General features: G+C 45.5%; 1 protein-coding gene and 1 non-coding gene across 2 annotated transcripts in view; one reads left to right on the top strand and one right to left on the bottom strand.

The window, feature by feature from the left end:
• The window catches only part of LOC139229381 (insulin receptor-like), a 77601-nt gene that overhangs the window by 23448 nt on the left and 36679 nt on the right, over positions 1 to 17474 (bottom strand). Inside the window, exons 3-4 of the mRNA XM_070861080.1 lie at positions 13717 to 13724; positions 1044 to 1186 (exon numbers count right to left, since the gene is read on the bottom strand). Of these exons, the coding sequence (XP_070717181.1) occupies positions 1044 to 1186; positions 13717 to 13724 (151 nt within the window). The remainder of the gene's footprint in view (positions 1 to 1043; positions 1187 to 13716; positions 13725 to 17474) is intronic.
• Positions 1280 to 1352, top strand: trnaf-gaa (transfer RNA phenylalanine (anticodon GAA)). Its single transcript has one exon. It is a non-coding gene; the product is annotated as a tRNA-Phe (tRNA).

The following is a 17474-nucleotide window of genomic DNA, read 5'->3' as shown; positions in this document are numbered from 1 at the left end:
GTGGGACAGGCTGGATGGACCATGGGGTCTTTAGCTGTCTGTCATTGTTCGTATGTTCATAAGATTTTATTAAAAGGCACAAATTAGGAGATTATTTCTGTAGTGTTTGTTTCTTATATTTTCCTCCCCCCCCCCCCCCGCACCATTTGGTTAAATTATGTGCCGATAATGTTCCTTATATTCTGCTTCAATGCTGGGGGGGCAGGTAGCGAGCCCCAGGTGGGCAGAGGAAACGTTTCAAGGACACTCTCAAAGCTTCCTTGATAAAATGCAACATCCCCACTGACACCTGGGAGTCCCTGGCCAATGACCGCCCTAAGTGGAGGAAGTGCATCCAGGAGGGCGCTGAGCATCTCGAGTCTCGTCACCGAGAGCATGCAGAGATCAAGCGCAGGCAGCGGAAGGAGCATGCGGCAAACCTGCCCCACCCACCCTTTCCCTCAACGACTATCTGTCCCACCTGTGACAGAGACTGGTTCTTGTGTTGGACTGTTCAGCCACCTAAGGACTCATTTTTAGAGTGGAAACAAGTCTTCCTCAGTTCTGAGGGACTGCCTATGATGATATATTCTGCACAATCTCCAACTGTAAAGTAGTAAGTGTGCAAAAAAAAAAAAGCTTTCTCCTGGACTAGTGTCGATCGCCTGGATGGGTTGAAGAGGAATTTTCCCAGATTTTTTTTCTCCCTAAATTGGCCTGGGTTTTTAATCAGGTTTTTGCCTCTCCCAGGAGATCACATGGCTCCGGTTGGGGTGAAGTGTAGAATGTTTTAGTATAAGGGGTGTCGCAGTTGTGGTGAGGTGGACTGGTTGGGCTGGGTGCTCTTTGCCTTTCCGTCATTGTTCATAGGTTTATATGTAACCTTTAGGGCCTGCTGACCGAGGGCCGTGCGGCTCTTTGTCGGCCGGCGCGGACACGATGGGCCGGAATGGCCTCCTTCTGCGCTGTAAATTTCTATGTTTCAGAAACCGCTTTCCCGTGTCAGCATAGCTGTACATAAGCAACGCAATGGCATCCCGAGACACACATGTTGCGGTACTTACTTCCTCCGCGGATGTTGATGATCAAGCTGCCTTTGATGACGGTGCAGCCCCGTAACTCCTGAGCGGCCGTCACGGATTCGATGGTCTTTAGGTTCACCGAGCAGATCTTTGGGCACAGACCGGTGCAATGTGTACAAATGAGACTGGCAAAAAAATAAGAGCAAAAGAGGATTTAAAAAATGGTTACTTAGTGCAATGTGTGCACCTGAGAGGATGCTCACAGGTTTGTAGAGCCAGCTGAAATAGCTCAGTAGGGAGAGTGTTAGACTGAAGATCTAAAGGTCCCTGGTTCAATCCTGGGTTTTGGCACTGGAGGTGGCCCTTCTTTATAAAGTTTAAGTTTTGTCAGTTTTAGTGCCCCCGCACCCCCCGCCTTCCCCCCCCCCGGGGTACTTGAATAATTTGTGTTTTTGGTGCCCTCAAAAAAAGAAAACAAACAAAAAAAACACAAGGGGGCACTTGACTGAAAGTTTCTAGAGTGTGACCCCCCCCCCCCTTTAATCAGGGGGCACTTGTTTATTATCTTCAACAAAACAGTTGTAAAGCCATTGCATTGAGTGGCTTAGCCAGTCACGTGATGTTCACAAGACTCAATAAAACCCCGGCCAGTTGAGTCCGGGTCATCCACGATGAGGTATGGAGTTGTGAGCCGAGTGGATGAACTGCTAATGTGTAGTGTGATTGTTTAACCTTAGTTAAGAACATAATAATTAGGAGCAGGAGTAGGCCATTCAGCCCCTCAAACCTGCTCCGCCATTTAATGAGATCATGGCTGATCTTCTACCTCAACTCCACGTTCCCATATCCTTTTTTTCCCCTTAATATCCAAAAATCTATCGATCTCTGTCTTGAATATACTTTGAAAGACTGAGCCACCTCAGCCCTCTGGGGTAGAGAATTCCAGAGAATCATCAACCTCTGAGTGAATAAGTTTCTCCTCATCTCAGTCCTTAATAAACCAACTAGTTCTTAATAGCAATGTGTTGCTATGAATTCTTAAGTAAAGAACCCATGAAGCAAATACATTGCACGACGAACCGCACAAGTGAGAACAGCCATCATTCTAGCACTACTGAGTCTGAGGAAATTCGCTGGTCCTCCTCCTGGCCGATATTTATCCCTCAATCAACATCACACAAAAAAAAACAGATTATCTGGTCATTATCACAATGCTGTCTGTGGGAGCTTGCTGTGCGCAAATTGGCTGCCAGGTTTCCTATGTTACAACAGTGACTACACTTCAAAAAGTACTCCATTGGTGGTAAATAAAACTTTTTGGGATGTCCCGAGGTTGGGATTGGTGCTATAGAAATGCAAGTCTTTCTTTCGTTCCTTCGCCTCCCAAGCAGGGCAGTCACAAACTGGACAGAATGAGCGCAGGTTTGAGCCCTCGCCAGGCAGACAACAGAAACTAGGAAATCCTCCCACACAAATTCAAGAAGAAAAATGATCAACACAGGCAGGGACAGTGTGTTACTGAAAGGTGGGATTACCACCTCTTCAAGTCTAAAACCCGACAGCAACAACCTGCAGTTACAGAGAGCGCCTTTAACGTGGAAAAGCCTCCCAAGGCACGTCACAGAGGAGTAACGGAAGAGAACGGATGTCGAGCCAAAGGAGAAGATTTTAGGAGGAATGACTAAATGCTTGACTAAAGAGCTGGGTCTTAAAGGAGGGCATTAAAGGAAGACAGGAACCTGGAGGCAGAGAGCTTTACATTACAACAGTGCCGACACTTCAAAAAGTACTTCCTTGGCAGTAAAGCGCTTTGGGACATCCGGTGGACTTAAAAGGCGCTATAGAAATGCAAGTCCTTCCTTCTTAGGGAGGGAATTCCAGAGCGAGGGGCCTAACCAGCTGACAATGGCGAAGTAAAGGCGGGGAGATTGCATAACAGGCCAAAATGCAGAGGGAGAGTGTGTTCTGGACAAGGACGGGGGTGGGGAAAGGGGGAAAAGGGGGTTTGGGACTTGAGGTCAAGGGGGTGCTGTGGGGGGAGGGGGAGGCCGATTGCTTTAACTACAGTAGCGGGCAGGGTGAGAGATCAAATCGCGAAGCCAATGCTTGCTTCGCCACGGCTAAAAAATTAATTGAAAATCTCGCCGACGACAAACTCCCCCCTTCTTGCCGTCATCAGCGGTTCATTTTAAAAACAAGAGCAGGACATTAACTGTCGATAAACGTCACCCAGTAGTCAGCAAGTCACTGTACATGCTGCAGCCAAATGGAAAAAAAAAGTCTAAAAATCTCGATTACGTAAGTAAGCAAGTTTGCTCAACTGATCAGACCGGTTCCTAAGAAGGAGATGTTGCAGTCACAAAAGCAGATTAAAGTGTTGTGCAGTAATACAACAGGAACAGCTCCAGATAGATTGATGCAAATCGGCAGATATGCAAACCCCAGAGGTCCATGCCAAGGACGAGGCTGGTCACAAAACCACGGCCAGCGACTTTCTCAAAATGAGTGGAAATTCTCAAACTTGGGTTATTCCTTTAAGACCTTCTGCAAAAGGGGAGTCGAGGGTTTATGGAGCGGGCGGGGAAGTGGAGTTGAGGCCAAGATCCGATCAGCCATGATATTGAATGGCGGAGCAGACTCGAGGGGCCGAATGGCCGACTCCTGCTCCTATTTCTTAAGTTCTTATGTAAAACCACCTACATAAGAACATAAGAATTAGGAACAGGAGTAGGCCATCTAGCCCCTCTAGCCTGCTCCGCCATTCAAAAAGATCATGGCTGATCTGGCCGTGGACTCAGCTCCATTTACCCGCCCGCTCCCCATAACCCTTAATTCCCTTATTGGTTAAAAATCTATCTATCTGTGATTTGAATACATTCAATGAGCTAGCCTCAACTGCTTCCTTGGGCAGAGAATTCCACAGATTCACAACCCTCTGAGAGAAGAAATTCCTTCTCAACTCAGTTTTAAATTGGCTCCCCTGTATTTTGAGGCTGTGCGCCCTAATTCTAGTCTCCCCGACCAGTGGAAACAACCTCTCTGCCTCTATCTTGTCTATCCCTTTCATTATTTTAAATGTTTCTATAAGATCACCCCTCATCCTTCTGAACTCCAATGAGTAAAGACCCAGTCTACTCAATCTATCATCATAAGATAACCCCCTCATCTCCGGAATCAGCCTAGTGAATCGTCTCTGTACCCACTCCAAGGCTAGTATATCCGTCCTTAAGTAAGGTGACCAAAACTGCACGCAGTACTCCAGGTGCGGCCTCACCAATACCCTGTACAGTTGCAGCAGGACCTCCCTGCTTTTGTACTCCATCCCTTTCGCAATGAAGGCCAACATTCCATTCGCCTTCCTGATTACCTGCTGCACCTGCAAACTAACTTTTTGGGGATTCATGCACAAGGACTCCTCGTAGGACTGCTCCTGGGCACGGCCAAGGGTGCCATCAGCCGGTCCAGGCAGCGGGCGGTCGAGGGGGTCGTTCAACCTAACTGCCTGCCTCTCTTCCGCTCTTACATCCGGTCCAGGGTGTCCTTGGAGATGGAGCACGCGGTGTCCACCGGTACGCTCGCGGCCTTCCGCGAGAGGTGGGCACCGGAGGGACTGGAGTGCATCATCACGCCCGGCAACCAAATTTTAATTTGATTTTACGTTTTAAAGTTTAATTTGTTTTAATTGCCGGTGCTTTTAGTGTCCCCCTCCCCTTTTATAGGGGGCACTGGAAAAAATGTGATTTTAGCACCCAAAAAAAAACCAAAAAAAAGGAAAAAATAGGGGCCTTGTAAATGTCTGCTGTGTCATCCAGGGTGGGTGGCACGGTTTAATGTTTTTTGTTTTGCAGATAAACTCCAAAAAGAGTTTCATGCACAAGGACCCCCAGGTTCCTCTGCACTGCAGCATGTTGTAATTTCTCCCCATTCAAATAATATTCCCTTTTACTGTTTTTTTTTTCCAAGGTGGATGACCTCACATTTTCCGACATTGTATTCCATCTGCCAAACCTTAGCCCATTCGCTTAACCTATCTAAATCTCTTTGCAGCCTCTCTGTGTCCTCTACACAACCCGCTTTCCCACTAATCTTTGTGTCATCTGCAAATTTTGTTACACTACACTCCGTCCCCTCTTCCAGGTCATCTATGTATATTGTAAACAGTTGTGGTCCCAGCACCGATCCCTGTGGCACACCACTAACCACCGATTTCCAACCAAAAAGGACCCATTTATCCCGACTCTCTGCTTTCTGTTCGCCAGCCAATTCTCGATCCATGCTAATACATTTCCTCTGACTCCGCATACCTTTATCTTCTGCAGTAACCTTTTGTGTGGCACCTTATCGAATGCCTTTTGGAAATCTAAATACACCACATCCATCGGTACACCTCTATCCACCATGCTCGTTATATCCTCAAAGAATTCCAGTAAATTAGTTAAACATGATTTCCCCTTCATGAATCCATGTTGCGTCTGCTTGATTGCACTATTCCTATCCAGATGTCCCACTATTTCTTCCTTAATGATAGCTTCAAGCATTTTCCCCACTACAGATGTTAAACTAACCGGCCTATAGTTACCTGCCTTTTGTCTGCCCCCTTTTTTAAACAGAGGCGTTACATTAGCTGCTTTCCAATCCGCTGGTACCTCCCCAGAGCCCAGAGAATTTTGGTAGATTATAACAAATGCATCAGCTATAACTTCCGCCATCTCTTTTAATACCCTGGGATGCATTTCATCAGGACCAGGGGATTTGTCTACCTTGAGTCCCATTAGCCTGTCCAGCACTATCCCACTAGTGATAGTGATTGTCTCAAGGTCCTCCCTTCCCACATTCCCATGACCAGCAATTTTTGGCATGGTTTTTGTGTCTTCCATTGTGAAGACCGAAGCAAAATAATTGTTTAAGGTCTCAGCCATTTCCACATTTCTCATTATTAAATCCCCCTTCTCATCTTCTAAGGGACCAACATTTACTTTAGTCACTCTTTTCTGTTTTATATATCGGTAAAAGCTTTTACTATCTATTTTTATGTTTTGCGCAAGTTTACTTTCGTAATCTATCTTTCCTTTCTTTATCGCTTTCTTAGTCATTCTCTTCGACCAAGCTCTTGACTCACCCACCCCTCCTAATTCTCTCCTCCTTTACCTTGCTGTCCATTTTTTCACATCTTTGTGAAGGGCTTGAAAAAAAGACGAGCATTTACATAGCGCCTTTCATGACCTCAGGACGTCCCAAAGTGCTTTATAGCCAATGAAGTACTTTTTGAAACGTAGCCACTGTTGCAATGTTGGAAAAGGGGCAGCCAATTTTAACACAGCAAGCACCCACACAATCTGTTTTTTTTGTGTTATGTTGATTGCAAGATAAATATTGGCCAGGATCACCAGAACTCACCAGTTCTTCAAAATAGTGCCATAGGATGTTTTACGACCACTTGAGAGAGCAGACGGGGCCTCGAGTTAACTTCTCATCTGGAAGCCAACGCCTCCTTCAGTACTGCACTAGAGGGTCAGCCTAGATTTTATTTTTTGTGGTCAAGTCTCTCGAGTGGGACCTGAACTCACAACTCTGTGACTGAGTGGCGAGGGTGCTACCCACTGAGCCACAGCTGACACTAATACATAACTCTTGAAATAGGATCACTGTGAGGTAGGGAACACACCAGTTTGTGAACAGCAGCATCCCACAAACAGTGAGATACACGACCGGTTAATCTGTTTGGGTGGTGTGATTGAGGGATGAATGTTGGCCAGGACACTGTAATAAACCCCTTCCCTTCCAAACGAGGCACTGGACCGTTAACATCCACTTGAACAGGTGGAATGAGCCTCGATTGGAGGGCCCCTCCAGCAATACAGCACTCCATCAGCATGGCATGGAGTTGTCTTCAAAGTAATTTGTTGCATGCAAAGTGCTTCAAGCGGTTTCTGAGAGATGTGATGAGCTAGCTTGTAAATCCACCCACCCTCGAGTACAGAAGATTAAAGGGTGATGTAATTTAGGTGCTTAAGATGATTCAAGGACTTAGTAGGGTGGATAGAGAAATAAACTATTCCCTCTGGTAGGGGAAGTCCTGAGCAAAGGGCATAACCTTAAAATTAGAGCAGGGCTGATGTCAGGAAGCACTTCTTCGCACAAAGGGTGGTGGGAGTCTGGAGCTCTCTTCCCCCCACCCCAAAAAAAGCTGTTGAGGAGGAGAGTCAATTGAACATTTCAAAACTACGATTGATAGATTTACATGTAGTCTACCTCTGTGGGGGGGGGGGGGGGGGGGAGTGGGGTCTGGCTCAGCACTTCCCCACCGAGATCAGTAACCATCTCCACGGGGAGCTGCAGTTCAACCGCCCTGCGGTGAAGTGCATCGCCTTCCTGACTCACGGCGCGTGCTGCATTTAACCCCGGGCACACTCCCTCGCTGCGCATTCCTCTCTCTCTTGCTCATGTCTCTTGTTGTCTGCGGGCATTGTTGCTTCTGAAACGTTTAGCTAATTTATGGTTTGTGACTAAACAGTCTTAACTTAAGTCAAGTCTTGGCTTTCACATCTGTGCAAACTATAAAACAAGGAGAGGAATTAATTCCCATTACGACTGTGGTTGTATCGACCTCTATCCTCTCTCTGCTTTGGGGGCTTGGGGGAAAGCCAAGCAGGGTTTTAGTGACTCTAAAATGATGCCTGCTGATGAAATTTACACAGGGTATACGGCACAAAAACATAGAAAATAGGTGCAGGAGTAGGCCATTCGGCCCTTTGAGCCTGCACCACCATTCAATATGATCATGGCTGATCATGCAACTTCAGTACCCCATCCTGCCTTCTCTCCATACCCGCTGATCCCTTTAGCCGTAAGGGCCACATCTAACTCCCTTTTGAATATATCCAATGAACAGAACTCAACAACTTTCTGTGGTAGAGAATTCCACAGGTTCACAATTCTCTGAGTGAAGAGTTTTCTCCTCATCTCGGTCCTATATGGCTTACCCCTTAACCCTGGACTGTGACCCCTGGTTCTGGACTTCCCCAAACAGGCCATTCGGCCCAACCAGTCCATGCCGGCGTTTAGGCTCCACTCGAGCCTCCTTCCGTCTTTCCTCATCTATCAGTGTAACCCTCTATTCCCTTCTCACTCATACTTGTCTAGCCCCCCCACCCCCCACCCCCAACCCTTAAATGCATCGATACTATTTGCTCCAACCACTCCCTGTGGCAGCGAGTTCCACATTCTCACCACTCTCTGGGTCAAGAAGTTTCTTTTGAATTCCCTATTGGATTTCTTGGTGACTATCTTATATTGATGGCCTCCAGTTACGCTCTTCCCCACAAGCGGAAACATTCTCTCTGTATCCACTCGATCAAATCCTTTCATAATTTTGAAGACCTTTATTAGGTCACCCCTCAGCCTTCTTTTTTCAAGCGAAAAGAGACCCAGCCTGTTCATCCTTCCCTAATATTTATATCCTCGCATTTCACAAAAGTATTTCATTGGCTGTAAAGGCTTTTGGGACGTCCTGAAAGGCGCTATAGAAATGCAAGTCTTTCTTTAAGTACGTGACTGCACATATTTATCCAAACATCACAGAACCGCTGACCCCTCATGGTACAGAACACTCGAGTGATCCATGCGATAACCTTCAATCTTTTCCCCTTGTAAATATTCAGCAACCCAGACAAGCTGGATCAGTCGCTGTGAAGTCTCCACCAGCAAACAAGCACATGACATCAGTCCCCAAAAAAGCAGTCTCGTCTACAAGACATCCCGACCTTGGAAAAAGACAACGCTGTAACCAAATTCCTTTCCTGCTGAATTTTTTAAAATAAATTCTAATTATCAAATCAAAACCTGACAAGTTATGAAAACTCATTCCAATAAAAACCGCAGTCTCCACTGATGAGAGGAACTGCTGTCCTTGGCCACAGCAGACTGCTCAGCTCAGATTATCTTCCTAATTCTTTGCATTCATTTTCCCTCCCACTTTCCTTTCCTTATGGTGCTGGCTGACTCTGGTTGGGATGCAGCTGCAGAGCCATTGGCTGCCCTCTGGTATCTCTCAGGTGGACGTGAAAGATCCATTGGCACTATTCCGAAGAGGAGGCGGTGTCTTGTCCAATATTTATCCCTCAATCAACATCACTAAAAACAAAATATCTGGTCATGATCACATTGCGGTTTGTGGGAGCTTTCTGTGCGCAAAATTCCGACATTACAACAGTGACTACACTACGTCCTGAAGTTGTGAAAAGCACTACATAAATACAAGTCTCTCTTTCTTTAGCTGTTTACGTGAAGCGTTTTTCACCGATGCAAAACTGACAAGTGAACCAGGTGAACTCGCTTCCGAACACACTGGAACCAAGCGATGCAAAACCACCTCAAGAAACAGTCTTGGGTTTCACACAGGATTGCCGTCCCATGCAGAGCTAAGTTTAAAAAGTTCCATTAATCACCAGGAAGAGAGTGTGACATGAAGCCAGCAGTGTAACTCGGTCTGCCAGCTAAGCATCAAACTCTGAGGCTGCTACATGGCCCCTAAAAGGAAATCAGAGATCATTTAGAAAGCAACAATCTAAATCGGATGCAGCACTTACCCATTCATTCCCTGTCCAGGACTCCAACAACAACAAGTATTTATATAGCGCCTATAACATAGTAAAACGTCCCAAGGCGCTTCACAGGAGCGCTACAAGGCAAAGCAAATAAATTTGACACAGCCACACGAGAAGAAATTACGGCGGATGAGCAAAAGCTGGTCAAAGAGGTAGGTTTTAAGGAGCGTCTCAAAGAAGAACAGAGAGGTAGAGAGGCGGAGAGGTTTAGGCAGGGAGTTCCGTGGTTAAGGCCCAGGCATCTGAAGGCATGGCCAACGATGGTTGAGCGATTATACTCAGGGATCCCCAGTGGCCTGGCCAATATTTATCCCTCAAACTAAAAACAGATTGTCCGGTCTATATCACATTGCTGTTTGTGGGAGTTTGCTGTGCGCAATTTGGCTGCCACATTACATTACAACATTACAACAGCGACTGCACTTCAAAAAGTATTTTGTAAATCGCTTTGGGATGTCCGCTGGTCGTGAAAGACGCTATATAAATGCAAATCTTTCTTTCTTATAAGATCACCTCTCTGGAAATTAAAGAAAAAAAAGATGTGCATTTGTATAGCGCCTTTCATTACCAACAGATGTCCCAAAGCGCTTTACAGCCGTTGAAGTACTTTTTGAAGTACTGTTGTAATGTGGGAAACACGGCAGCCAATTTGAGCACAGCAAGCTCCCACAAACCGCAATGTGAGAATGACCAGATGATCTGTTTTTTAGTGATGTTGATTGAGGGATAAACATTGTCCAGGACATCGGGGATAACTTCCCTACTCTTCTTCAAAATAGTGTCCATTGGATCTTTTACGTCCACCTGGGAGAGTAAACGGATTAACGTCTCATTCGAAAAACCAGGGTCCTAAGCTTAAATAAAGGAGACTACAAAGGTATGAGGGCAGAGTTGGCTAAAGTGGTCTGGGAAAATAGACTAAGATATGGGACGGTTGATGAGCAGTGGCAGACATTTGAGAGATTTCATAACGCGCAACAAAAATATATCCCAATGAGAAGGAAAGACTAAGAGAAGGGATAACCATCTGTGGCTAACAAAGGAAATCAGGGATGGTATCAAATTGAAAAAAAGCCATACAATGTGGCCAAGACTAGTGGGAGGCCAGAGGGTTGGAACATTTTTTTAAAAGCCAGCAAAGAACGACTAAAAAAATGATAAAGAGAGGGAAGATAGATTATGAAAGTAAACCAGCACGAAATATAAAAACAGTTTCTACAGGTACATAAAAAGGAAAAGAGTGGCTAAAATAAATGTTGGTCCCTTAGAGGATGAGACTGGGGAATTAATAATGGAGAACAGGGAAATGGCAGAGACGTTGAACAAATATTTTGTATTGGTCTTCACGTTAGAGGACACGAAAAACATCCCAATAGTAGATAATCAAGGGGCCAAAGGGAGGGAGGAACTTAATACAATCACTATCACTAATGAAGTAGTACTCTGTAAAGTAATGGGACTAAAGGAAGACAAGTCCTCTAGACTTGATGTCTTACATCCCAGGGTCTTAAGAGAAGTGGCTGCAGAGATAGTGGATGCATTGGTTGTAATCTACCAAAATTCCCTGGATTCTGAGGCGGTCCCAGCAGTTTGGAAAACTGCAAATGTAACGCCCCTATTTAAAAAAGGAGGCAGACAAAAAGCAGGAAACTATAGACCAGTTAGCCGAACATCTGTGGTTGGGAAAATGCTGGAGTCCATGACTAAGGAAGCAGTAGCGGGACATTTGGAAAAGCATAATTCAATCAAGCAGAGTCAGCATGGTTTTATGAAAGGGAAATCATGTTTGACAAATTTGCTGGAGTTCTTTGAGGATGTAACGAGCAGGGTGGATAAGGGAGAACCAGTGGATGTGGTGCATTTAGATTTCCAGAAGGCATTCGATAAGGTGCCACAGAAGAGATTATTGCACAGGATAAAAGCTCACAGGGTTGGGGGTAATATATTAGCATGGAGAGAGCATTGGCTAACTAACAGAAAACAGAGAGTCGGGATAAATGGGTCATTTTCCGGTTGGTAAACAGTGACTAGTGGGGTGCCGCAGGGATCGGTGCTGGGGCCTCACCTATTTACAATCATTGTTAATGACTTGGATGAAGGGACCGAGTGTAATGTAGCCAAGTTTACTGATGATACAGAGATGAGTGGGAAAGCAAATTGTGAGGAGGACACAAATAATCTGCAACAGGATATAGACAGGCTAAGTGAGTGGGCAAAAATTTGACAGATGGAGTATAATGTGGAGGATATCCACTTTAGCAGAAATAATAGAAAAGAAAATTATAATTTAAATGGAGAAAAATTGTGAAGTGCTGCAGTACAGAGAGACCTAGGGGTCCTTGTGCATGAAACACAAAAAGTTAGTATGCAGGTACAGCAAGTGATCAGGAAGGCAAATGGAATGTTGGCCTTTATTGCGAGGGGGATAGAGTATAAAAGCAGAGAAGTCCTGCCACACCTGGAGTACTGCGCACAGTTTTGGTTTCCGTATTTAAGGAAGGATATATTGCATTGGAGGCTGTTCAGAGAAGGTTCACGAGGTTGATTCCGGAGATGAGGGGGTTGTTTTATGAAGATAGGTTGAGTAGTTTGGGCCGACACTCATTGGAGTTCAGAAGAATGAGATGTGATCTTAATGAAACATATAAGATAATGAGGGGGCTCGACAAGGTGGATGCAGAGAGGATATTTCCACTCATAGGGGAAACTAAAACTAGGGGACATAGAATAAGTGGTCTCCCATTTAAAACTGAGACGAGGAGGAATTTCTTCTCTCTGAGGGTTGTAAATCTATGGAATTTTCGGCCCCAGAGAGCTGTGGAGGCTGGGTCATTGAACATATTTACGTCGGAGATAGACACATTTTTGAGCGTTAAGAGGGTAAAGGGTTATGGGGAGTGGGTAGGAAAGTGGAGCTGAGTTCATGATCAGATCAGCCATGATCTTATTGAATGGCGGAGCAGGCTCGAGGGGCCGTATGGCCTACTCCTGCTCCTGTTTCTTATGAAAGACGGCACCAGCGACAGCGCAGCACTCCCTCAGCACTGCACTGGGAGCGTCAGCCTAGATATTTGTGCTCAAGTCTCAATCGCAGGTTCTCGCCTCTCTCCCGCGCATAGTATACTCTGCACACCCCTACCCACACCCAGCGAGTCTGACTCCATAGCTACAACTTCATTGCTGAGCCACCTCCACGTGCCTGCCATTCCTCCCATTCTCATTAAGCCCCGCTCACTTCGACTTTGGGGCCACGGTTGTCCCAACCTCTTCGCACAGCCTGACTGAAGCAAGCTCTGTGTATATTCCATCATTGGCAGCTCCCCTCTGCACGAGTGTTTTGCTCATTTACATCAACTGCTCTCCGCTCCCCTGTGCTTGGAGCTGTCTGATGAAGGGGCTTTTTCCCCCCAGTTCTGATAAAGGGTTTCTATCTGAAAAATGGTCCTGCTTTTTTCCTTTTTCCAGATACTGACAGACCCTGCTGTGTATATCCAGCATATTTTCTGGTTTCTATCTCAGATTTCCAGGATTTGGTGTGCTATTTTTTTTCCATCTAAATCAAGGCCTTAAAAAAAAACTTTATCCTTACCTGAACTCCACGAAATAACAGCCTTGACGCCACAGTGCCAAGAATTAAATACACACAGGTTCAGTTTTGAGCGTGACTTTTGGCCCATTTTTAATTAACAAATCTGTTAACGTGCTCTACCACTTCGCTGCTCACAACAAAAGTTCTTTTGAAATCAGGAGAGGTGATCTTATTGAAACGTAGAGAGGATGTTTCCCCTCGTGGGGGGAACTAGAACTAGGGGGCATAGTTTCAGAATAAGGAGTCGCCCATTTAAAATGGAAATGAGGAGAAATGTTTTCTCTCAGAGGGTTGTGAATCATTGGAATTCTCTGCCCCAGAGAGCTGTGGAGGCCGAGTCATTGAATATTTTACGGTGGAGATAGATTTTTGAATAATAAGGGAGTGCAGGGTTATGGGGAGCGGGAAGTTGAGTTGAGGTCAAGATCAGATCAGCCATGATCTTATTGAGGGGCCAAATGACCCACTCCTGCTCCTATTTCTTATGTATTTATGTTCGACACACTACCCAAAATAATACCCGAAATCCTGAAAACAGAATACAGAAAACGTTCATATTATCTGAGGAAGGGTACACTTGCCTTAGAGGCAGTGCAATAAAAGTTCCACGAGATTGACCCCTGAGGTGAGAGCATTGTCCTATGAGGAGAGATTGAATAGATTGAGCCTGCACTCTCTGGCATTTAAAAGAATGAGAGCTTGTCTCATTGAAACAGGGTAGATACTGAGTGTTTGTTTCCCCGGGCTGGAGAGTCTAGAATCAGGGGTCACAGTCTCAGAATAAGGGGTCGGCCATTTAGGACTGAGATGAGGAGAAACTTCTTCACTCAGAGGGTGGTGAATCTCTGGAATTCTCTATCCCAGAGGTCCAGTCGTTGAGTATATTCAAAACAGAGATCGATAGATTTTTGGATATTAATGAAAGGGATATGGGGAGAGAGCAGGAAAGTGGAGTTGAAGTAGATGATCAGCCATGATCTCATTGACTGGAGGAGCAGGCTTGAAGGGCTAAATTGCCTACTCCTGCTCCTAATTCTAATGTTCTTATAAAGCAGGGAATCCCTCCATAGAAAGACTTGGAACATGAAAAAACTTGCTTCCAAAAAGCACTGAATTGTGGCAGACATGGAGATCTGCTGCTATTTACGATTTCCCCCCCGAAAACCAGCCAGTTTTTTTTGTTGCACAGGAATCCTGGAGAACTGCTGATAACACGGCAATTTAAAAAAAAAATACAAGTGTAAGGGTGCTCTGGAGACCAGTGCTATTGGATCAGCCTGATCCTGCTGCGGGCCAAGCAATTCTTTTCCCAGTAATATTTTAATGCAGCCATCACAACAATGTTAGCGTCTCCATGGGAATGGCAGCAAAACGGGAGAGGAGGTGAATAGCGCTTCCGCCCCACTAATCTCCAATGGATCAGCTGATTCATTTATTAATTTTGTTTATCTTTGTGGTGACTCACATCATTGTCACTTCCTTCTATTCATGGCCTGATTTTCAGCGGGCATATTGTTGTCTCTGTGAATGGACCTCTACGTGCAAAGCAGTCAAGCGCAGACGCAGAATACTTGCCGACGTGCTAAAAACAGGCAAGGAACATACGCAGAGAGGGGTTGCCGAGTTAATGGTGTGTTGGGAAACCCGTCGTTTACTGGTTCCCAGCACACACATCCACATTTTAAAAAAATTTTTAAATCGACACTTCCCTTGGTCCGACACTGGTTGAGATCATTTATATCCCTTATAAAATAGTGGCGCACAATGCCCCAATTCCCAAATAAAAACAGAAAATGCTGAAAATACTCAGCAGGCCAGGCAGCATCTGCGGAGAGAGAAACACAGAGTTAATGTTTCTGGTCGACGACAAGTTAACTCTGTCTTTCTCTCCCCGCAGATGCTGCCTGACCTGCTGAGTATTTTCAGCATTTTATGTTTTTATTCCAGTATCCGCAGTATTTTGCTTTTGTGTAACTCCCAATTCTCAAGCCTGGACGAGTATCTAATCAGTGTTTGTGACACTATGGTTCTTTCAATAGTGAGCGATTTTTTTTGAAGAGGGTGGGCAAGGGAATAAATATTGTACTTACTCTATTCACCCGCTCCTCCCACACCACCTTTAGCTCTGGACAAGAGCAGTTGAACCAGAGTACAGATCCAAAAGCAGATCTCTTAATGGTGAAAATTCAAAAGAAAAAAAGACTTGCATTAATGTAGCGCCGTGCACGACCTCAGGTTGCCCCAAAGCACTTCAAAAGCATTTAATTGACTGTAAAGTGCAGTCAGTGTTGTAATTACGCACAGCAAGCTCCCACAGACAATGATGTGATAATGACCAAATAATCTGTTTTAGTGATGTTGATTGAGGGATAAATATTGGCCTCAGGACACTGGGGATTACTCCCCTGCTCTTCGTGGGATCTTTTACGTCCACCTCAGAGGGCAGACGGGGCCTCGGTTTAACGTCTCATCCGAAAGGCGGCACCTCCGACAGTGCAGCACCCCCTCAGCACGGCACTGGAGAGTCAGCCTAGGTTTTTGTGTTACAAGTCTCAGGAATGGGACTAAGAACCCACAACCTTCTGACTCCAAGGCGAGAGTGCTACCCACTGAGCCACTGGCTGACGAGCACAGCGCTGACTTGGAAACAAACTATAAAAACAGCACTTCTGGGCAGAGTTAGGAGGAGAAACAGGCAAATAAACACAATTGTAGGTTAAAGTATATTGCTCCAGACAGTCAGAGGGGAAAATGCTAATTTACGTATGTGTTAAAATAGGCAAGTCTTTGGCAGGACAGTTTTACACCCAACAACCACCTACACAACAAGAGCACAAGGGTCAGCCACCCAGCATTGACCCAAGGCGAGGGTTCGGAATGGGAGATGGAAAAGAAACAAAAAAGGGAATAAAGGGCTTAACTAAAATAAACAGCTGTAATATTTACAATGCCACAGCTGAACATCTGAACTAGCTCCACAAATCTTTTCTGATGCTTTGCCCAAGTGGGAAGGAGGATGTTACATTTACTGTCAACATCCCTTAATTCAAATTAAGGAAAACAAACGTGCATTTCTATAGCGCCTTTCACGAGCTCAGGACCAATGTTTCCTTTAAGCTGTGTGGCTGTGCAGCGCTCCAGTCAACCCGCCTTTTTAATGTAAAAACCGCGCTTGCGCGTTATTTTGAGTGGCACATGCAGATCCTTAAAGGGGCAGCGCAGGGCCAAAAAATATTCCAGGGAACATTGCTCGGGACGTCCCAAAGTGCTTTGCAGCCAAAGAAGCGCTTTTTGAAGTGTACTCACTGCTGTAGTGTACTCGTGGGACTGCTGCCTCTTTGGCAGGGAGCTCCGAAATCAGAAGACCCAATCTGTTAGCATCAGCAACTTGATATATCCCAAATTAATGGGAAGGCAGATTTAAAGCTATATATGGCTGCACCGTACACACTTAAACGGGCTATCAAAACAGTAAGTTTAGACTCTCCTGTACTTTCTCCCCCACCTCCTTTAGCTCAAGACAAGGGCAGTTGAACCAGAGCGCTGATCCAAAAGCAGTCTGCTTAATGGTGAAATTATAAGAAAAGACTAGCATTTATATAGCGCCTTTCATGACCTCAGGTCGTCCCAAAACTCTTTACAGCCAATCAAATACTTCTGAGGTGCAGTCAGTTTTGTAATTGCGCACAGCAAGCTCCCACAAAAAGCAATGTGATAATGACCAGATAATCTATTTTAGTGATGTTGATTGAGGAATAAATATTGGCCCAGGACAACGGGGATAACTCCCCTGCTCTTCTTCAAAATAGTGCCGTGGGATCCTTTATGTCCAACTGAGGGGGCAGACTGGGCCTCGGTTTACCGTCTCATCCGAAAGATGGCACCTCCGACAGTGCAACACTCCTTCAGCACTGCACTGGAGTGTCAGCCTAGATTTGAGTGGGACATGAACCCCAGTATTACATGTTTTAATATATACGCTGTGCCAAATTAACTAATAGGGAAGCTACAAATGACTTGGGAGGCCACATATTGGAGCACAAAAAAAAAATCCAGGCCGACACTCTTCAGTGCAGCACTGAGGGAGTCTTCTTCATAGGCAGGTCCTCGGAGTCGAGGATGACTTGCTTCCACACTAAAATAAGTTCCAAGGTGACTGATGAGGCCAATGTGGGATCTACAATCTCGGTTACAGGTGGGGCAGACGGTGGTTCGAGGGACAGGTGGGTGGGGTGCTTGATTTGTCGTGCGCTTCTTCCGCTGTTTGTACTTGGCTTC

The sequence above is a fragment of the Pristiophorus japonicus genome, chromosome 18, assembly GCF_044704955.1.
Source record: "Pristiophorus japonicus isolate sPriJap1 chromosome 18, sPriJap1.hap1, whole genome shotgun sequence".
In the NCBI taxonomy this organism is placed as follows: Eukaryota; Metazoa; Chordata; class Chondrichthyes; family Pristiophoridae; genus Pristiophorus; species Pristiophorus japonicus.
The sequence above is the reverse complement of the archived record's forward strand: the minus strand, read 5'-3'. Positions and strand labels throughout refer to the sequence as shown.